General features: G+C 44.2%; 3 protein-coding genes across 4 annotated transcripts; 2 read left to right on the top strand and 1 right to left on the bottom strand.

Annotated features, from left to right (window-relative positions):
* Positions 1-690: 690 nt before the first annotated feature.
* Positions 691-3,920, top strand: rpl5a (ribosomal protein L5a). The gene is made up of 8 exons (XM_040171747.2): positions 691-863; positions 1,185-1,254; positions 1,336-1,451; positions 1,551-1,685; positions 2,015-2,217; positions 2,585-2,762; positions 3,430-3,518; positions 3,762-3,920. Exons 1-8 carry the CDS (start codon positions 861-863, stop codon positions 3,862-3,864), a joined length of 897 nt encoding a protein of 298 aa, XP_040027681.1. The 5' UTR covers positions 691-860; the 3' UTR covers positions 3,865-3,920.
* Positions 3,921-4,071: 151 nt separating this feature from the next.
* dipk1aa (divergent protein kinase domain 1Aa) lies at positions 4,072-11,488 on the bottom strand. 2 transcript variants are annotated; one of them, XM_040171733.2, is made up of 6 exons: positions 10,499-11,488; positions 7,055-7,189; positions 6,720-6,827; positions 6,458-6,634; positions 6,234-6,365; positions 4,072-6,088 (listed from the first exon to the last, which is right to left on the bottom strand). In XM_040171733.2, the coding sequence occupies exons 1-6, from the start codon at positions 10,550-10,552 to the stop codon at positions 5,408-5,410; spliced, it is 1,287 nt and encodes a 428-aa protein (XP_040027667.2). In that variant the 5' UTR covers positions 10,553-11,488; the 3' UTR covers positions 4,072-5,407. The 2 variants fall into 2 exon arrangements, with proteins under 2 accessions (XP_040027667.2, XP_077955217.1); XM_078099091.1 differs by having other exon boundaries at positions 10,265-11,028.
* On the top strand, positions 11,454-20,811 carry mtf2 (metal response element binding transcription factor 2). Its single transcript, XM_040171720.2, has 15 exons — positions 11,454-11,699; positions 12,675-12,876; positions 13,120-13,201; positions 13,964-14,080; positions 14,737-14,837; positions 14,974-15,149; positions 15,289-15,384; positions 15,693-15,761; positions 15,979-16,102; positions 16,724-16,791; positions 16,896-17,066; positions 17,304-17,403; positions 17,570-17,628; positions 17,953-18,048; positions 18,556-20,811. The coding sequence occupies exons 1-15, from the start codon at positions 11,695-11,697 to the stop codon at positions 18,926-18,928; spliced, it is 1,839 nt and encodes a 612-aa protein (XP_040027654.1). The 5' UTR covers positions 11,454-11,694; the 3' UTR covers positions 18,929-20,811.
* Positions 20,812-21,073: the final 262 nt, after the last annotated feature.

Genomic DNA, 21,073 nt, shown 5'->3' with positions numbered 1-21,073 from the left:
GAATCTAGAGTGAAAGACCAGTCATGTCACTCATACTAAATCTGGCTGAACATCTGCCGTCAGTGTATCAGTCATACTGCTTTGCAGTAACACACAGTTGAAACGATAGATAAGAAACGTAAATGTTGTATCTAATATTTAAAACTGAAATCCCTACTTGATCCTAAATTGTCAGAACCGTTATTATCATCATCAATGAATATTTCCATATAAGGAATGTTTGGGAATTCAAGTGCCTGTAAAACAATAATGAGGCTATTAGAAGGCCCCACCTGCAATTCACATAATCAAATCTTTTTCAACACGTTTTTGAGACAGAAACTGTGAGGCCCTTTACCCCAAAGAACATACAAATTAAGTAACAGATACATATTAATAAGTTGTGAGACTGTATGAAGCACCAACACCCAGGTGCTCGTTACCGTACCAGCTGAGGTCAAAGTTGAGTACTTTTTCTCAACAATGGCTTTACCATTCAACAAGCAGCATCTCTTGTATAAAACAGGTGGCCTTTTATTACCCCTGCTATTAACTGGAAGGACATTATAAAAAAATAGGCTCACCGTATTAGTCCTATCTATTTAGAAGACGTGTGAACATGTGTGTGTGTGTTTGTGTCGCTGCTGCCCCCTGTTGGCCCCTGCAGGTGGTCCACCGGGGCGACAGGGGGCGCTGTTGGCTGCGGCAGGTGGTCCACCGGGGCGACAGGGGGCGCTGTTGGCTGGGGCAGGTGGTCTACCGGGGCGACAGGGGGCGCTCTCTGGTCACCGGGCGTTCTGCAGCGCACACGTCACCCCTGCTGCCTTTCCGCCGCATAGAGATCTGAACCAAGAGGAAAGGGAGTGAAATTCCGCTCAAAAATGGTGAGTTATATTTTCAAATGAACATCCCCTGCAGGTGGTCTTGACGCGTAGACGCGTATTTGATGGCGGACGATGAGTTCCCAGTGCGTTTAGGGGTCAGATGTTCGTGGATGTTTGCGGCTGTTCGCCGGTGAGCTTCTGGGCTCCAGCGTGGCGCCTCCATGGCCGACGAAACCTCAGCTGACCAGCGTCGCGCCGAGCTAAAAAAAACTATTTAAAATACGTGACGCTTGAAGCTGTTGGCTTTTATTTAGTTCTCTCGACTCTTTTTCTCCGGTTATAGTTTGCACGCTAACTGCTCGATTCAACTTTTCAACGCAGGGTTTCGTCAAAGTGGTTAAAAACAAGTCCTACTTCCGGAGGTATCAAGTGAAATTCAGGAGGCGACGAGGCAAGTGAACGTTGTCCTGTAAATCAGCGGATTGTGATCGTGCATCGCTTTGACTCGATCGCTGACTCTTCACTTCCACAGAGGGAAAAACCGACTTCTTCGCCCGGAAGCGCCTCGTTGTGCAGGACAAAAACAAGTACAACACGCCGAAGTACCGCATGATCGTCCGGCTGTCCAACCGGGACATCTGCTGTCAGGTGAGTGACCGGGAGTCCGGGTCAAACTTCCGTGTGTCTCGTGTCAAATACGACCAAATGACCACCTGCTTTGTGGTTCTTTTGTTCGGTCTCGTCCAGATTGCCTACGCAAAGATTGAAGGAGACCAGATTGTGTGTGCGTCCTACTCCCACGAGCTCCCCAACTACGGCATCGCAGTAGGCCTCACGAACTACGCTGCGGCCTACTGCACCGGGCTGCTGCTGGCCCGCAGGGTAAGAACCTCACACACACACACACACACAGTTGCTGATGTCAGCACGTGAATACAGAATTTCTTCTCCTTGCATGGTCCAGTTTGTGGTTGTTATTGCTGGTTCTCCGCTTCTTGGTGATGATGATAAGTTTGCTGAGCAAAATGTAGTTGGTCCTTCATTTGCATTAGCTGATGTTTAATGTCCTTTCAAGACGGGGCTGAGAGAAGCGAACCAAAGCAAGTGTGTCTGCATGTGGATGCAGAAAAATGAGATTTGTGCGCAGGTCCGTTTCATTTGGATTGTGTCATCTGTATTTCTCAAACCCTCTTTTGCACCTTTTCCTCAAGCTGCTGCACAAGTTCGGCATGGACCAGGTGTACGAGGGCCAGGTGGAGGTGACGGGAGAGGAGTTCAACGTGGAGAGCATTGACGGACAGCCGAGTGCCTTCACCTGTTACCTGGACGCGGGCCTCACCAGAACCACCACGGGGAACAAGGTGTTCGGAGCGCTGAAGGGGGCAGTAGACGGAGGACTGGCAATTCCCCACAGGTCTGAATACCGCCATTTTCTTTTAGCTTATATTGTTCTGTATTGTGGTTTTTCTTCGATCGCCTTTTTATTTGCCTGACGATTGTTCCGTGACCAGTCACTCAGACTGGTCCAGTCTGTGGCTGTTGCTGGTTCTCCCTGCTTCTCAGTGATGATAAAAAGTTTGCTGAGCAAAATGTAGTTGGTCCTTCATTTGCATTAGCTGATGCCCACTGTCCTTTCAAGACGGGGCTGAGAGAAGCACGGGGAACCAAATCAAGCGTTCGATTGTCGCCTCGCGGTGGGAAATGCATTCAAGGAAACGGTCTCGCGTCTCATCAGCGGAATTGTCAGTTTTTTTCATCCTTTTTCTCTTCCTTGTTTCCAGTCTAAAACGATTCCCCGGCTACGACACAGAGAGCAAAGACTTCAGCGCGGATGTGCATCGGAAACACATCATGGGCATGAACGTGGCCGACTACATGTCGTATCTGATGGAGGAGGACGAGGACGCCTACAAGAAACAGTTCTCCCGCTTCATCAAGAACGGAGTCACGCCAGACGCAGTAAGATGAACGCTCCACCCGCAGAAGTACTCTAGTTTAAAAACAACATTCAAAAGAAAATTGCGATTTTCCTACTCGAAGTAAATTCAAGAAATTGTTTTAAACCTTCAGAGTTCTGTTGAGAGCCAATACCTCAGAGTATCATAATGTTATTTTATTGCTAATATATATATATCTACTACTACAAATGAATACAATGCAGTAAACTCGGTCGACAGTTTGGTTTTTAGGAAGACTGCACCTGTTGCATTTGTCCACCAGAGAGCAGTAGAGTTTTGGTAACTAAAATGTTGCAGAAACACGACCCGTGTAGCTGGATTATTTTAAACTTCAAACCTGTAATTGTAGATGTTCTCAGAACGACCCCGAAGCTCCGGACTCTGCTGTCTCACATCTCCACTGCGGCTGTATTGTTTGTGCGCGCTAACGCAGGCAGTACTTATAACCACACGTGGCCATCAAAACATTCGACTGCTTTGTTTGCTGGTTCTCTGCTTCTCGATGACGATACAAAGCCTGCTGAGCAAAATGTAGTTGGTCCTTCATTTGCAATAGCTGATGTCTACTGTCCTTTCAAGACGGGGCTGAGAGAAGCGAGAACCTTTTGTTTGGCCTGGTGAAGTGTCCTGGATGTGATGCAACTTGTTATTTTATTTTTATTTATCAGGTTGAGGAAATGTACAAAAAAGCACACGCAGCCATTCGAGCAAACCCAGCCCACGTAAAGAAACCCACAAAAGACATCAAAAAGAAGAGGTGGGTTGTGTATCTTTTTAGTTTGTGATGCTGCAACTTGAGAAGAATTTTTTGCTTTTGCAGCAGAATTGTAAAGATAATATAACCTGTAAATACCTGCCTCAAATTATGGATGCCCTGGGAAAATGACTGTTAAGGACTTAAGTATTGAATATCTTTACTGGGGGAAACTCCCGGGGCTGAGCCGACCTCCCTCTGGTGTGCTGAATGTTAATGGAGCTGCTGTGGTCTCTTTCCGGGCAGGTGGAATCGCGCCAAGTTGTCTCTGGCACAGAGGAAGGACCGCGTCGCCCAGAAAAAAGCCAGCTTCTTAAGAGCACAAGAACAAGAGGCAGGGGACGGTTAGGGGCTCTGCTGCAACAACACACATCTCACAGACAAATAAATTTATTTCAAACTCAAGCTTTTTGTCTGTCAATAGTTTTTGGAAGTATAGTGTGGTTGCAATGTCTTTATATGAAAGGAAATTCCAACCCTATATAAATATTGAAAATAATTCACACAAATGTCAAGGCGCCCAGTGTAGTGTTATTGGACATCAGGCCAGAAAGGATTGGAGTAGTTACAGTGAAGTTTAATTGTGCAAAATCATGCTGGTCTTCAATAGGTGAACTTGTTTTCATTCTTTACATTAAAACAACCTGCAGCACTAAGCACAAACTTGTCAAGCTTCACAGCTCACGTCGGGTCTTAAACACATGTGAAGTGATGAATCCAGTTCAGGCCACAGCAACTTAACAATGACGAATAGATCATGTAAAATGTACAGCATTCAAGTGTGACCACGGGAGTTGAAAAGAAATCTCCACTTGACGACGATTGTGAACAATCATGATTTCAGCTGGATCTCTATGGCACAGAGACAATCCAAAGAATGTGATACAGCACATTACAACAAGTGCTCGTCAGTGAGAAATACAAGATAACATTCGTAAAGAAAGCTAAGTGGATTTATATTCCTTGTGTCGTTGATACAGCACTAGTACAGGAGGAAAACCTACATTAAGACAAAGCTTGTGGAATACAACCAAATACCATCACGGATGAACTGCCTCACTATTATGCAGATGAGCGACAAAGGGAAAGTGTATTGTTTGCTATACTTGCCAAATGTATTCCTAAAGAAACTAATGAATTAATGTTGCACGGTCTATAGCTTAAGCCAAAAATATCTTGTCACACGGGCACTGTAGGTTATTTTTTAAATCAATACCACAAACTGTCCTGCAGAATACAATCAGTTCACCAAATGTTCATTATTATGCAGCAGAGCGTTTGCACCATTCACTACTGTTTGAGTAACCGTTCATAAACTACAGTACCCAAAAGCAGAACTTGTGTGACTTCTGCAGGACGTTTACCCTCATTAGGCACCAACGGGTTAAGGACCGAGTGCAACAGACAGCAACAAGAACCAATCCAACAGCAGACAAACTAACGCCCTGCAGGTCCCCGTCTAGTACGGAATGTCCACCGCCGCATCATTAAATCCTAAGTGGCCTAATTAGTGTATGAGGCTCAGGATCAACTGTAAAGTATCAAGGAGCCCATCTTAAAATAGTGCACTGCACCTACTTCAAACAAGAGTTTTGTGCAACTAAATCTCAAACGCATGATTTTGTGTGAGAAAACAGCAACATGGTCTCTCGGCTCTTGAGAGTAACGATAAGTCTGTTTCACCAGTCCGTCATCAGCAGAAACCTCTCGCTGCTGTGGCTGATGAAATCTAACGTGGCCGATGGGAACATGCAACCATTCGGTTCATCGAGGATGCCGAGTCTCCATCAGTCTGATTCACAAGCGTTAAGCGCCGATTATAAAGTTCTCTGCAGCTCCTGAATCTCCGCTCCACCTGTGGGAGACTTTGCGAGGACCCTCCCCTCGCCTCGTCACGAGTCTTTGGTGTGCGAGATCTGTCTCCACAGCAGCGCTTTCAAGTTGTTGAGAATAAGCGAGTGCTCCATGTTCATCTGTCCGGCGTTTCCCCTCAGAGCCATGCAGGCGTACAGCTGCCTCTCGAGCTCCTCCCTCAGGCCTGACGGCGCCCCGCGCAGCAGGTAGTCCTTCAGCGTGCCGCACGCCTTGGCCAAGTTCGGCCGAAGCGGCTCCCCCCTGCACCGCTTCTCCGCCACGTCGCAGGATGTGTGACAGTCGACCCCGTACACGCAGTCGGCGTCGGCCTCGCACGTCCGCGCCCGCATGGCGCGTCTGAACGCGGCCTCGGGGACCACCGCGCGGGCGTTCGTCAGACGGAGCTCGTGGCGGTCGGTGTAGCCGAAGTGCGCCGCGGCGAAGTCGCAGATCAGGAAGCTGCCGTAGGTGCCGTGGAAGACGTCCTCCACCAGCTCCAGGAGGCCCATGGAGATCTTGGCCTTCCGGGGCCACGAGGGGGTGAACCACTGGTCCACGGTGCGCTGCACGCCGCTGGGCACCCACCCGGCCAGCGGCCAGGGCAGAGACAGGCCGTACAGGGGCCCGTAGGGGACTCGCTCCGTCATGTACAGGTCCCCGCAGTAGCCGAGGAGGCGCGGGGTGTGTCCACGGTCCTGGAGCAGCAGACCCAGCAGCACCTCGAAGAAAGAAAAAAAAAAAAGCAGAAAGAACACAGCGTTATCTCACCAAACAGCTCGAGCGATTTCCACGTTTGCCGTTGCCATTTCACACCCAGAGCGTCACCAACGAGCACAGACGCCGGCGCCGCCTGTCGTTATGTACCTCATCCATCTGCAGGAGGGCCCACGTAGAACGAGCTTCTGGCAGCGACACTCGTCCGTCCTTGTTGCCATCGGCGACGGAGAGGATCTGGCCGACGAGGCCGGCGAGATTGGCCTGCTCTCCCAGCTTGGACTGATGGACGGAGAGGGACAGAGGCTCGAATGTTTGGTTCTGCACCGCCCCTCCCCCCCGTCCCCCCTCCAATCTGAACTCAACTCCTTTACCTTGAGGTGATTGAAGACCATCTCTCTGAACTTCTCCACCGATGTGCCTCTGGTGGGCTTGTCGAACACGGGGGCTTCTCTCCGCGGCTCCGGCTCCTCGCCCAGCTCGTAGTGCGTGACCTCCCCCAATCTACAGCGGACGATCCCATCGTGGTCTCCCCAGCTTCCTGTGTACACCTGGCGTACACAATGGCGAACCAACATCAAAACATCCTGCAAACAATCACAACTTTAACCCAAAGTCAAATGTGTTTTTCCCTACTTGGTTGTTGGGCAGTGTTGACAGACAGCGGCTCATGTAGAGCGTGTCTTTGTCACACAGACTGCTGCAGGCGGATCCGTCAATGATTCCCTTCCTGTAGTTATCACACTTGGAAAAAGACAGAAAAAGTAGAGGATTATTCATTTTAAGCGTCTTTATTTACAGTTATATTCATTCATTACCCGAAGTGTTTGCAACACCCTTTGTTTGCAAAACAGAAACCGGATTTTATCTTTTGGTGTACTTTCTTTTAATTGCTGAAGTTGGGTGTTCCTCATGAAGAACTTGTTGCATAAAATTACATCGAGGTCAAAACAAACAACGTCACTACTCACAATGGCGTTCCTGCACTCGTGTCCTCTGCACAGCTCCGTGTAGGCAGAGTATTGCACATAGAGCACCCAGCTCCCAACCAGCACCGTCAGCCACGTAAGGAACAGGTACTTCACCCGTACAAAGGAGACCCGAGCCTACGGAGGGCACAAACAGGAGACCTGGCTTAAGAGTTCGTAACAGATAAATAAAGTCATCCTGTGCAATTGTTGAAGTTGATGCTCGGCTTGCACATTCATGCCCGTCGTGTATTCATTAATCATACCTTATCACAAACTGTTGCCACGGTGACAGCACGGGAGTGTCTTGTGACAAAGAACCGGCTGATTGATTAGTGACCATGAGCGACGATAGCTCATTAAGCTGCAAGATTGTAACATGGAGCCGCGGATAGAGCAGGTCCAGTGTCACATGCTATTCTGGCAGGAAAATAAATCTAATAACTGGCTGTGTCACGCGATGCACACATCACATGCCCCATAGGGCTTGTTTGGACACAGCTGCTGCCGTTTCCGTGACATTGTTTAAGTTCATTCGGTCTGTGACTTATTGTCCACAGGAGATACAAAGACATTATTCTTCACTCCTAAAGAAAAGGCTTCATCGGTGAAATAAAAAAAGAGATTGCAGAACAACATCTACAGCAATGACAGTGCAATGCAAAGTTGCTATCTGCTTCCAATTATGTTTTAAAAATCAACATATTACACAGGTTGAGAAATCAACCCATGTAATTCTCACTCAGATCACAAGGCAGGAACAGCTGACCTGAATTCCACCCAATTCAGAAAGTTTCAAAATCTGTTCATTAACAACAACTGAGGTTTTCACAAAAGTCTGCATGAAAACCACCTCGTCGGTGTGCGTCTCAGCAAGTCCGTGCAAACGCATGATGTCAAAGAAACCTGAGCAACAATGAGCTGTATCCTTTCTTACACCGGCTCATGTTCCTTGAAACCGAATACGTGTTGTTTGTATTACTGTATATAATGCTGTATTTACTAAGATCACATGGGATCAACTTATCTGATCGAACACACGGGACGAGGTGCTCAAAACGCTGTTGATGTATGTATGTGAAGTGCACAGTACTGTAAATATCAAATATCCTACAGTCTGGCAGCTGATGCAAGATACTGTTAATACTGATGTAAATATTGATGATGATCACAGCTGGTCGTGAGTAGTGCAGGCGGGAGGACTTCTGCAGTTGAGTAAAGCGAGGAAAGTCCACGGTGAACAAAGCCCGTATTGTGAACTGTGGGGATGAGCAGCTGTCAACAGTTAGATTCAGTTTCCGCGAGTTAGACCTCACGGAGGTATTGACTCCTTACAGTCGGGCCACAGCGGCAGGGTCACAGGACCCGCAGCATCGCATCTTCACTGGGAGGTGTTGCCCATGACGGGTCGTAGTTTGGCCGGTGTCTTTCTCTCTCCACTGAGCTTTTTCCTGTCTGAGGATCGAGGCGGGACCACTGCATAGACGGCGGTTGGTGCCATCGCACAATGAAAAACTATCCCGAAAGTCCCGAAAACAGGGCAGGGCAAAATGTAATTAACATTACTTTACAGGTCATTTAGCTGACGCTTTTATCCAAAGCGACATACATTACATTTTTAACCCATGGCTTTTTACATTTTTCCCGGGGAGCGAGTAGGGGTTAGGTGTCTTGCTCAGGGACACTTTCGACATGGAACATAGGGCAGTCATGACTCGAACCACCAACCTTGTGCTTCCCAGCACACCCTCTCTACCCGCCTGCGCCACGACGACGAAGAGGCCCAACAGAAACTCAAGTTGATCCAAAACTGAACACGGAGACAATAAAAAAAACACTTACTTCGTACGTCGTACTTGCAGTAGTTGTGGTTCCCCCCCAAAAAGATTCCTTTAAATGTGGTATCAGAGATTGAGTGTCCTTTTAGTGCACTTTGTTGCAAGTAAGCTCAGTGGGCAACAAAAGGCACATATTTGCTTTAATATCTAACCAACACTTAAGTAATACGTAACCAAAACTGTTTCTCTCAATGAACAAAATGCACCAAAACAGGGGCAGACGCAAAAAAGACTAATCTCCGATCCCCCCGAGTTGGTTGATGAGAAGGATCGCAACACGTTGATCAATTAAAGTCAAAAAGTTAACATTTATTTAGAAGAGATAAAGATTACATGAGCAATTCTCCGCAGATATCTGGCTCTAACTATTGCTTGCAAGCAGGAGGTCCAACACACCAACACGTATCTCAGCGCTCGGTGTAATGGCGTCTCCGAGCAGTAAAAACGCTGAGTTTTATACACATGTGAAGAACATTCTCCGTGCCAGTTACGAGAAGCTACAAAGCAGGTTGAGATAAGAACCCAGGTGAAGCTGAGGGTAGCACACACACACACACACACACACAAGATCCTCCTCAGTGGCAGGTGCTAATTATAATTAATTGACACAAAGTAGAAACGTGGATCTGAAAACTTTCGTACCAAATAATATATGAACCAAGGCCCTGAACAGAGGTCCCTTGTATTGAAGCGTCTATGAGATCGAGATCGAGGCCTTCTCAGGACACAGCTGCAATCTAACATTTTGTATCATGCTGCTCTTTGCACATTAGGGTCAAATACGGACACTTGAGACACGGCTTTAGCACAAAACAATGTTATAACATATTTTACCAGTACATGCATCTCACACTAACTACACAACTAGATATACAAACACGAAAAAACAGTGTTTGATTACTTTTTCCATGCACAGAGATCACGTCCGGACTGAGAGAAACTACCTCGGCACACAGTGTTCCATTTTTCGGCCAAGTACAGGTTCAAAGGTTGCCTAATTGCGACTGATCCAGTTGAATTAACCAGCACAGGAGGCTTCTACTGCATTCCTGTGGCTTTAGTTCATTCCTAAGTGGTGATAAGATGAGATAAGCTGTACTCTATGCATTCTAGACATCTGTTTACAAAAGCAAAACCTGTGTTCTGTGTTGTCTCTTCTAAGCTTATCAGTTCTGGTAATTGTTACAATCAACAAATCACCGCTACCCCAAATAAGAAGAGTTCAACTGAATTATCCCACCAAAAGAATTACTGCTCCCCTGACACTCACATCAGGAGGTGGTGGGAGAACAGTGAGCTCCGAGTTAAAAGTCTAAGCGGCTTTACAATCACATGTGAAAGGAGAGCAAAACTTGAAAATGAAGTGAGATCCTACCAGAGATCCCCATGCAAGGTCCAGATGTGCCATCCACACATCTAGGCCTGAGCTCTGCTCTGGATCAGCAAAAAGACCAGCAGCTTAAATCTTTCAGCAGCAGCCACATTCCTCACGGTTATCCATCAGAACTGCCCTGGACGTGCTGCCAGCTGTCAGCCTGATGTGGTCACCACGACGACCAGTTTACGCGACAATCCCACCAGAGGCACAATGGTCGGGCAGTGAGATTACCTGGAAGTAGAAGGACTTTTTCACCCAGGCCCGTGGAAACAGACCCTTCGCCATCGCAAGAAACGGATCATCTCAATACGTGGACGTGGCTGTGGGAGATCATCCGAAACATCCCGAGGAGCTTCTTCCACGCGAAAACGACCCGGTGTTCGCTCACAGAACGGGGCGGAATCGGGCGCATTTCACCAGTTCTGGGCCCCACTGTGCACCACGGACTCTGGACCGTCGGGTCGTCTTGTCCTTGTGAATCGCTCCGGTCCACTTTGCCCGCGACTCTGCTCTTCACAGGAGCCGCCGGTTTCCAGGCGAAGCTGCATACCTCGAGCTGGCCTTGGGAGAACGTAACGGCGCAGGCGCACAAATGATCGTCTGCAGCTAAAAAAAAAGAAACGTTTTCACCTTCTGTCGTTCAGACTGTCAACCACATGGGCGAATTATGCCTCTGGCGTGGATTCACCCACGCGCAGGCATCAGCGAGTCCTCGGGATTGCGGCTGCAGCTCAACGTTAAGATATCGCCAGGTCAAGTGCGCAAACGCGAGGGAAACACAGCAGCTTCCGTTACGCGTTTCACATTTAAAGCCTTTTGTTTAAGCCGTGACACAACTTCCGGTCATAACCAAAGAAATGTGTCCCGTCAACAACCATGAGTTTTAGTGAATGCGCATGATTGGCACCTGTTTATCAAACACTACATTGCTGGAAGGTTTGAGTAACTAATGTTAACGTAAAAAAAATGAAAGTTAATGTTTTTTTTCAAATCAGTTTGAGGTTAACCTGAATATTCAGGTTATAGTTTTTATTTGAATCCACACCATAAGAAATATCGCAACAAAAAAGCATTGTCCGACTCTTACCGAATTACTATAGGGGCGTATATGCGCTGTTTTGTAAATACCAGGCCTACATTTTCAAATATTTGAAGAAAATAAAGTTAGCGTTAACGGAACCTCCAGTGAGGCGCAGCAGGCGTTTAAACGCTTCCCACAATGCATCCGGGCACCAGCGGGAAACCAAAATGGCGAACGTGCGGGGGGGAAATGAGCCGTTTGTTATCTTCTAACGAAGCTCCAGCCTCGCAAGTTTCCGCGATACACTTTCGAAATAAAGCCCGGCTGCAGAAGAAGCGGGATAACGCCGTCCTGTGATATTTGGTTATTTTGTCGTGCGAGTCATTACAGAAGCTGAGGGGGCCGAATGAGGTACGGTTGTCATCATGTTTTCCTCCCGTGAGGGGGGTGGGTCCGGCGGTCAGCGACCTCTCCGGAGTTTAAAGCTTTGCGTGCGGGTTGTTCATGCTAACAGTCGAGTCCCAACTACTTTTTGCTCTGTTTAACAATACGTGTAGTATGCAACGGTTTCTCAAACGGGTCTTTTGTCGTTTCTGGTGGAGTGTTTCGCTCATGTTCACTCATTATCCGAACAAAGGGAATCTTGGACATTTGCTAAATGGGGGAAAAAAGTCCTTTTTAAATCGCACACGTTAACTTGTCTGAATGAAATAAGTGAAGTTGGTGTTTCTCAGCAGACGTTAACGGTACACAGTATTTCATAGTTTACACACAACTGACGGGCACAATTTAATGTAAGTGTCACTCACATTTAATTGTCACTTCCATGCAATTGTCTTTTATAGCCTCTGATTTGGGTTCAACATGAATAACCATTGCGTTTTTTTAAAGTTCTTTAGCATTCTCCTGTACCCATATTGCGTCTTGAATTGGTTTTAGGTTAATTACCAATTAGCACTAATTAATAGTGTACTCACCTGTTTGCATCCATTGAAGGGTAAACGGCATGTCTTTCGTATTCAGGTTTTTTTTTTCCATAACAATTCCACATACACGGCAGTATTTCAGTAGAATTAAATCCAAATTGATTTTAGTATTACTTAACTGCTGAAAAGCCACCAACAGGTCTATTTATTGGGGTTGTAAGGAGGGAAGGATTGATGTGCGACCTAAATAAAATTGACATGACTTGAATGATGTCTAAACATCTATCTACTTGGTTATACAATAATTATTGTGTGTTTTTACGTCTATACTGGCATACATTATTATTGGTTGCTGAAACCGGTAGCACACTGTGATCAGCACATTTACTGTGAATTTCCTAAAAATATACTGGAAAAAAAATCTCATTGTAAATGCTTCGCTCTCTGGCCCCCTTTCCAGAGTCTCGGGGGATGTAGATCACCTGTCTGTCCATCACAGGGCTCTCCCCCAGCGGCAGCAGCAGGCTGTGTCCGGGTCCCCAACAAGCCTGTCTGCTAGGGGCGAGTATGGAGAGGACAGCATGTCTGACAGGTTCACAGAAGGACAGGACGTCTTGGCCCGGTGGTCAGATGGCTTGTTCTACTTGGGGACAATCACCAAGGTTAGTGCGAGGAAACATATCTTTATGATTTTTTTATATATATATATATATATATATATATATATATATATACACACACATAATCACAGTACATACTCTAGTATAATCCGTTTTGGTCATAAGATACCCCAAAATTGAGCTCATATGACACAAAGCGTTTGATTTCCTTTCCTATCTTTCATCTAGTGTCTGGGTAGAATATTTTGGTTTTAAAAACAGTGCCTTTTCTTTGTTTTTCTTCAGATAAATCGGGAAAAGCAGCAATGCTTTGTGGTTTTTGAGGATCGATCAAAGTCTTGGGTTCTGTGGAAGGATATCCAGACAGGTAATTTCTTTAACTTCAATATTTACATGTTAGATGAATTTATCTTTTTATCTGTGCATTCTCTACCATCTCACGGTATTCAGAGAGACGTGCTATTTGATTGCCTGGTAGCTTCCACACTTTATACTCAGTCTGAGTTTCATTGCGTCATAGTTTCATTGCTTTTTTTGGATTAGTATTGTACTGCATTACTTATCGCCCCTTATCTTGTGGCTGGCAGTCAACCGTCCAATGTCTGGCATTAATCATTACAGCACAAGATCCTCACCCACATTGTGAGGCATGTTGAGGATCAGTCTGTTAAAGTGCAAATATGGCTCAAAAATTTGTTTTTATATATTACTGATGGATTAAATAAATCATATTTTATATTTTTTGTGAAATATCCACCATTTGTATATTCATCTTTGTCTCTCTACTATTTCCATATCGAGCTGATTCACATGTTTCTGCAAAGCTGCATGCATGCTCTGTTGTAAGGCTGATTTTTAAACATTAGCGACGGTTAAAAGCATGGTTTTCTGCTGATCTCCAGTGGTTGAAGTTCTCATCTTGCTGAAATAAAATGGTAGTGCATTACACACTGACATCACTAGGTTAAAGTTGCAGATGTAACTGTCTAAAGAAACAGTGCTCGGATTAATATGGATAAATTACAGTTCGAGCTACTTTCAATTGTTGATGTCCGCTTTTGACCGACTGAAACGCCATGAGGTGCTCTAAGCCTTCATTCTGTCACAACTAGCCTTTTGTCCATTTCAGGAGATGAAGATGATGAAGAGGATAATGAAGATGATGACGACATTGTGTGCTCCATATGCCAAGATGAAACCTCAGATGAACCCAATGAAATAGTCATTTGTGACAAGTGTGGAAAAGGTACTGCCCATCGTCTGACGCCTTACACTCAACAAAGCAGTTATTTTGTGTCCAATTTTTTAAACAAGTTTCCTAACTCAGCCATTCTTTGTTGATTTACCTATTTCATACCTGCAAACTTGTCGCTTTTTGGCGAAAGCTGCCGTTTTGAAATCCGAATAGGCCAGAGTTTTTAATTTGGGGCGGTGAACTGGCCAGATGTCGTGATCTTTGAAATAAATAAAACGTCCTTGCTGTGACGAGGCTTGGCCAATCAGCGTTGTGATAGCTACAGCGTCTTCATTTCCCCTTCCCAAGTTTTCATCCTTTCACTCGGTATTGCCAACTTTGGGACATTCTCGCCAAATTCTTTCGGTGACTGTTTTTTGTCAAAACTGACAACAAATCTAGCGCCTTCTCCTGGTGTTATTAGAGACTTTTCTCCAATGTCTGAATGAATTGTGCATGCGCAAAGCCGCTGATCCTACGGCGTTCATTGCGATCATGCAAATCGGGCAATGAAGTCCTATAGGGCACGCCCCCCTTTTCACCCCTTTATGAGTTTGCAGGTACGACCCATTTACCTCTAATCTGTGGTCATTGAATTATATTAACTTTTTTTAAAAGAGGATTAGTGACTAGCAGCTATATATAAATGTTTTCAATATTTCTTTTAGGCTACCATCAGCTTTGCCACTCCCCCACCATCGATGCCTCTGTCATTGACTCGGATGACAAGTGGCTCTGCTCAGATTGTGAGCTCACTTGTAGACCTAAGGTACAGCTTCTGTTTTGATTTGAGTAAGATTTTAGTTGAATGCACAAGTTGTTTATTATTTATATACGTGACAGCCGCCTTGTGAGGTGCATTATTTGTTGTGATTTGTCATATGGATTGTCTGTCTGGTGTACAGAGGGAGGCTGCAAACATGAGGGGAGCGTCCGCTCAGGGCTTTGTGGAGCAGGAGCTGCAGGAGAAGCACACCGGACTACACCTCTCGCTCCCATACGCTCTGGACGAGCTGGTTTGGGACCAAGCCCACGAGACTAACATCCAGCAGTGCTACTGCTACTGTGGAGGTCCAGGAGAGTGAGTTACACGTTGCATACGTTTGATAAACAACTTCCTACACACCCATGTTTTTATATAGATAAATCTATCTCCAAGTACATCTTTCCATGTACCTCGTTGTCCCGGTCGGCTAACAACCTTTTCTCTGTCCTTGAAGTTGGTACCTGAAGATGCTGCAGTGTAACGGGTGTCTGCAGTGGTTCCATGAGGCGTGTCTCCATTGCTTACAGATACCCATGTTCTACGGAGACAGGTGCAAATAGCACAATGTTTGTTATATATTCTTACTGGTGATACAAACTGTATTAAAGTTTTAAATTACTCTGATCAACCTTTTAAAGAAATGCTCTATACACTCAGAGGTAGTCTACAGTAGGAAATTAATTCAATGGAAATTATTCTATCCTTGTTTTTATATATCGGGACAGATTGTCTGTTAGTGATCGTGTAACTTTGTGAAATGTACTTTCACAAACCATAAAGCAACAGGCCCTGTCTTGTGTTCACCAAATCATTTTGCAGCGTTATAATCTGACATGTTTTTTTTGTTTATAACTTCAGGTTTTATCTGTTTATTTGTTCCGTTTGCAATGGAGGACCAGAGTACCTCAGCCGACTGCCTCTCACATGGTAAGTGAAGTGCGAGATGTACGTTTGTCTCAGATAGTCTGTGAAATACAATGCGCCCTCTTGCAGCAAATGAAACAGGTCTTTAATTAATTCCGTTCTCTCAATATCTTGTTTCTAAACTTCAGCTCTTCTCCATTGCTGCTTTTTCTCAACATTTGAAGTTTTTTTTGGAACCAGACCAAGTGAATAAAACACAACTTTTACTAAAATGTTTCAGGGAAAATGTCACACACCTGAGTCTGTACAACTTGAGTGTGATCCACAAGAAGATGTACTTTGATTCAGAGATGCTTCTGATGTCTTACATCAATGATAACTGGGAGCTGCTGCAGCTGGGGGAGGTATGGACACTACCTATCAAGTTACGTGAGACCAGTGGGGGACCTTGCATTTTCTGCCTGGGTCTTGTGTGTCGTCTTACAGTTGAATAACCTAGATTTCACAACTCTAAGAACAAGAACCAGTCACATTTATTTACAACAAAGCATGACATGACAATCCACCAAAAGTAGTAAAGCCCTTTCAAGTATTATTTACATCATGGGGGGCAATATTAACTACCTACTAATAAGATAAATAAATGAACATGCTACTGCAGATTTAAAAACACTAAAGCAGTTCTGTTACCAAATGTTGTTTACTATTTACAAAGTTCCTGCTAAACTCTTAATTAAATCTGCCAGCTAGCTTTCTGTTTGACAACAATCCGGCAGCCCCACTGATCACGGCGCACGTTAATGCCGTACGTTGTTGCAGACGTACTTATGAGGCTAACTGGGTACCACTGGCACGTCAAAGAACTCGCCCAACATGTCAAACTAAATATATCAAACTATTTATTTGCTAACTGCTAACATTTTATTTTAACATATTTAGGTTTGAAACCATGTATTTTTTAAAATTATTTTACATTTACCTTTTGTTCTCACCCTGCATTTCCTACTTGCCATCCGTGTCTGCAGCTCGGTAACACTCCCAGATCCCAGCGTTATGGGAGGGTTCTGGAGGCACTGAACAACAACAGTAGCATGTAAGCTGTTTTGTTTCTGCATAATCGTCCATGTTGATAGCTTAAAACACAGTTGTCTTTTTCCTAAGTCCTTTTTTCTCCCTTTTTTTGTACGGTCCTTCTAGATTCAAGTCGGGGAAAGAGGTTAAGAAAAAGAAACACTTGTTTAGCCTGAGGATTCGTTTCCCTCCTGCTCCACCAAACTCTCATGAGCCATCCGGCAGAGGAATGGACAGGACTTCACATGAGATAAACATCAAGGGGTGCAAGTCCACCAAGACCCCACCTGGCATGATGTACGATTGGAAAACTTAAATCTAAAAGTGCTGCAGTCAAATGTTTTTTGTTTTCAATTTTGGGTGCCATAGCTCTGTCTATCATTACACGCTCTTGAATACGAAATGCTCATGGTGGACTAACTGCACATAAAGAGAAAGTGTTGTTTTGTGTGTTACAAATTACGGTTATTAATGCACACCTGTCCCAACTTGTGGAACTGCGGTGGCATGTTATCGTTGCGCTCATGTTTTCAGGTCTTTAACCAATGGCACAGAGAAGAAGAAAAAGAGGAAGCAAGGAGCACGTTCTCTGGAGACTCTGGCTAAACCACAATGCAGTGAACGCTTATCCCAGGTGCTTGGTTGTGGGTGTGTGTTTGTTTTAGTGGGCGTGGGCTGTCTGTAGTTGTGGAGGGGGTGGGTATTCTCTACATTACTCTGTAAAGGTAAGGTTAAAAGGAAACTCGCTGATATATATATATATATATATATATAAACTACTGTTTTCCCGTGTTTGACAGAATTTAAGGAGGCCTCTGCCACTGGAGCCCAACACATTGGATCACTTAACCGCTGCCAAGTAAGTGAGCTTTTGTAGTGCACAATTTATATTCCTGAACACTTGTGTTCCATTGTGTAGGGGTGAAGCTACTGTACTCTTATGGCAGCAATAAATGTCTTTTATCTACAATTCCTACCAAGAGTCCGTGGCCTCCTACAAAGTTTGCTTGTTTGCCTTAAGACTCAAATGTGTAATCTACTTTGAGGTAATGAAGAGAAAATAATCAAATCCTTACTATACACTGCTGAATAAATACTTTCTCCCGATTGACTTAACTTGCTAGCTGTAATTAACTTTCAGCAGCTTTTTCTTGTTGTATTTATTTTAATTTACTTTCACCAGGAGGGAGCGACCTCAGCTGTCTACTTCAGATGTGGAATCTATAGGAGCCCTGAGCACCACAGAAACTACCTCAACTAGCATTTCAAGACCGTCCAGGTATGCCTGCTATTCAACCGCAACGGTTAACACATTAAAGAGCGGTATGGAGGGCTCTATCCGTGGTTGAGCCGCAACTTGAGTCCAGATAGCAAATTCCACCGCTATTGAAAAATGAATGGCTGCAGAGATTTAGTACACACATTTATTGTGGCTGGCGCTAATAAGAAATAATTTCTTCTGGTCCAATGATTTAGAATTACTTACCTTTTTGTCTCATCTGACTCTGCTGCATTTTGTGTTTCATGCATTATTCATGCTAACATAAGATTTTGACCATGGTGAACACCATCTGCTTGAGATCAGGACATTTCCATTGTGTCTGTGTGCATGTTAACGTCCTATTAGCATTCATCACGGAGCCATTTGTGCTCCAGTGCTGCCCTTTTAGTCCTTAGTCTCGTCTTTGTTTTTCCAAATTTCAATTTTTGTCTTTTTTGTTACTCTCCGAATTAAAATATGTGTATTTTTTTTTTTTTTTACTTCTTTTCCTATCAAACGCACTAGCTGCAGCTCCAGCAAGACACGAACGACAGCCTGCATCATGCCGGTTTCCGCTCCACTCTTGAAGAGGAAACGTGGGCGCCCACGACGGGCCCCGCAGCCCCCCCGCCCAGAGATCCTCCCTCCTAGCCATGCAGACCCAAACCCCTCGGCTACGGAGATGATGAGCCCCCTCCCAAGACTTCACTCCGCCGATATAGTTCACGGCATGGACCCCAACAGCCAACTCTCCCACCTCAAGAGCTCCATCAGCAGCTATTTTGGAGCAGCCGGGCGACTGGCTTGCGGGGAAAAGTACAAAGTTCTGGCGCGACGGGTCACTCTCGACGGCAAGGTGCAGTACCTGGTGGAGTGGGAGGGAGTCACTGCCTCCTAAGTTTGTCATTGTCTGCGTGACTTCTAACTTTTTAACTAGCGCCCGCAAGACGTTTCTGGCTGCGCTAAGGACATGTGTTCACAGCCTGTATTCAGAGCATTAATTGTTATATGCTTTTTTCTTTTTTTGTTGAGTTTTGAACAAGAGCAACATTTTCATGCTAAGCTTTACTGAAAAGCCTACTGGTTCAGTGCACATTTAAACATGTTTTTTCATCATGCGTTCTAAAGATTTCAATGCCTTTTCTTTGATCAAGACGAGGCATTGTTATAATACCACACCATATTTGTGCTATTCTGCTTTTTACTTTCATTATTTTCTTTGAATGTTTACAGCAAACCCACACACTGCATCTGTAGGCTCGCAGTGAACCACTATGTACTTCATTTTTATCCAGTAATATGCTTGTAATTTCCAGACCAGTTAAGTATAAAACTGTATTTTATTCTTTTTGAAAGAATGTGGTTGGTCGCACATTAAATGTTAAATCTTGGCGGATAAGCGAGAGGGACACTTTGAAAAGAAATGGATTTAACTACTGCAATGGCCAATTACCTAAGTTTTTCTACATATATATGTGTTTATTTACAATTGTGTCCCAGCTACGAGTAAATCTTGTTTTCTTTGGCTGAGATCCTTCTGTTGAACTAAAAAATAAGGTGCTGCTGCAGGTTTTTCGTTTAACATAAAATTCTACTACATTTTATTACTTTACCCAATAAGTCCTTTTGTTTCTGTTTAAGCATTTGTTTATTATGCATATCAAATTTTACTTTTTGATCAGATAGTTTGAAATTCTTAAGACTACATGGCAGCATTTTGATGGTAAAGTATTTTTTAAACCTCTTTTTGCTTTAGTCATAGCTTTAAATGTTGGATTCTGATAAATTACCTCCAAATGTACAACTCTTTAGAAGCTGAAAACAAGAGGACCGGTCAGACATTTTCATAGCAGAGATATATTTTTTTCAAAATGTGTCAACCGCCTTTGTCAAAATTATTTAACCTTTTTTAAAAAAAAAAAAAAAAAGTTATAAGTTATTTGGAATTAATTAAAATTACCTAAGTGACTGAAATTTTTATGGACCTATTTTTTCTGGGGGGGGAAAGCGCTGCATAAGTTTCTTTACCCAGGTTTTATACGTATGTTCAGGTTTTTTGTTTTTGTTCTTCCTATGCATGCTAGTCCATGACAACCCTGTTCAGTCGTAATTGAACATACAACTTGATAAAGGGGAGCTTGAGAATTTTTATTTGACTCTTAAATTCTTTGTGTGAGCAGTGCAAAAATGCACTTGAATCTTTCCTTTTACGGTCATGTATGTTGTAGTCTACTAACTCAGGATATGTTAAAAAAAAGTCACTGTATTTCACCAGCCTGCATTTACAGCTTTTGCAGGAGATTTAGATATAAGTTATTCACTCATTGTTGTTGGTCAGTATTTTGATATTGGGTGTTCAATTTCACTTTGGATTGTATGTAAGCTTCTTTTTACTATGAGCAAAATAACCAGTAGCTCATTTTTTTTCTGCCACACTTGCTGATTAAATCTGAGTCAAATGCAGTCACTGGAAAACTAAAAATGCTGTATTTCATTGCATGAGGTCAATCATTCAGTTCAGCTGTCTCTTTTTTACAGATGTTTTCTATATTTTTTTGTTGGAACTGACAGCTTTTTGAAACTGAAACCTCTTCATTGTGCAGATGGTGTAAAGCTCCTGCGTGGTGAGCCAGTGTCTCACCTAGCCAAAGAACACACATGTAACGTCTGCTTTGTCCATTGAGATTCATATAATACGGTTTTATACATCATTACATAGGTTGACGTGTTTTGCTCCTGAGTCTGTTTAGTTAGGGGATCAATAAAAGTCGATATTTTGAACTAATGCGTTGCGTATTTGATGTTAAATTGCTTCCTGTCGTTGACTTTCTAACACAAGATGCTCCTCAACCAAAGCGACGGTTGTCGCTCATGTCACTGACAACGTCCGCCAATCATATCGTGCATAGCTTCAGTGTATCCAATCACGAAACACGGCGTTGGGATGTAGGCGGGGCCTACAAATACAAACGTTCTGACAACTTTGCCCACAACACCGCTAACCGATTTAAGTTTTAGATGCATAGGTGTGCTTCATAGCACT

Source organism: Gasterosteus aculeatus, chromosome 3 (genome assembly GCF_964276395.1).
Source record: "Gasterosteus aculeatus chromosome 3, fGasAcu3.hap1.1, whole genome shotgun sequence".
In the NCBI taxonomy this organism is placed as follows: Eukaryota; Metazoa; Chordata; class Actinopteri; order Perciformes; family Gasterosteidae; genus Gasterosteus; species Gasterosteus aculeatus.
This window is presented reverse-complemented; position numbering and strand designations above follow the sequence as displayed.

Coding starts and splice junctions, on each gene's coding strand:
- rpl5a (XM_040171747.2), top strand. Junction 1,452..1,550: donor ACCGGGACATCTGCTGTCAG/GTGAGTGACCGG, acceptor GGTCTCGTCCAG/ATTGCCTACGCAAAGATTGA. Junction 1,686..2,014: donor GGCTGCTGCTGGCCCGCAGG/GTAAGAACCTCA, acceptor CTTTTCCTCAAG/CTGCTGCACAAGTTCGGCAT.
- dipk1aa (XM_040171733.2), bottom strand. CDS start 10,552: ATGGCGAAGGGTCTGTTTCCACGGGCCTGGGTGAAAAAGTCCTTCTAC. Junction 6,828..7,054: donor ACGAGTGCAGGAACGCCATT/GTGAGTAGTGAC, acceptor TCTTTTTCCAAG/TGTGATAACTACAGGAAGGG. Junction 6,089..6,233: donor CCCTCCTGCAGATGGATGAG/GTACATAACGAC, acceptor TCTTTCTTCGAG/GTGCTGCTGGGTCTGCTGCT.
- mtf2 (XM_040171720.2), top strand. Junction 15,385..15,692: donor CCCATGTTCTACGGAGACAG/GTGCAAATAGCA, acceptor TTATAACTTCAG/GTTTTATCTGTTTATTTGTT. Junction 17,404..17,569: donor GCAGTGAACGCTTATCCCAG/GTGCTTGGTTGT, acceptor CGTGTTTGACAG/AATTTAAGGAGGCCTCTGCC.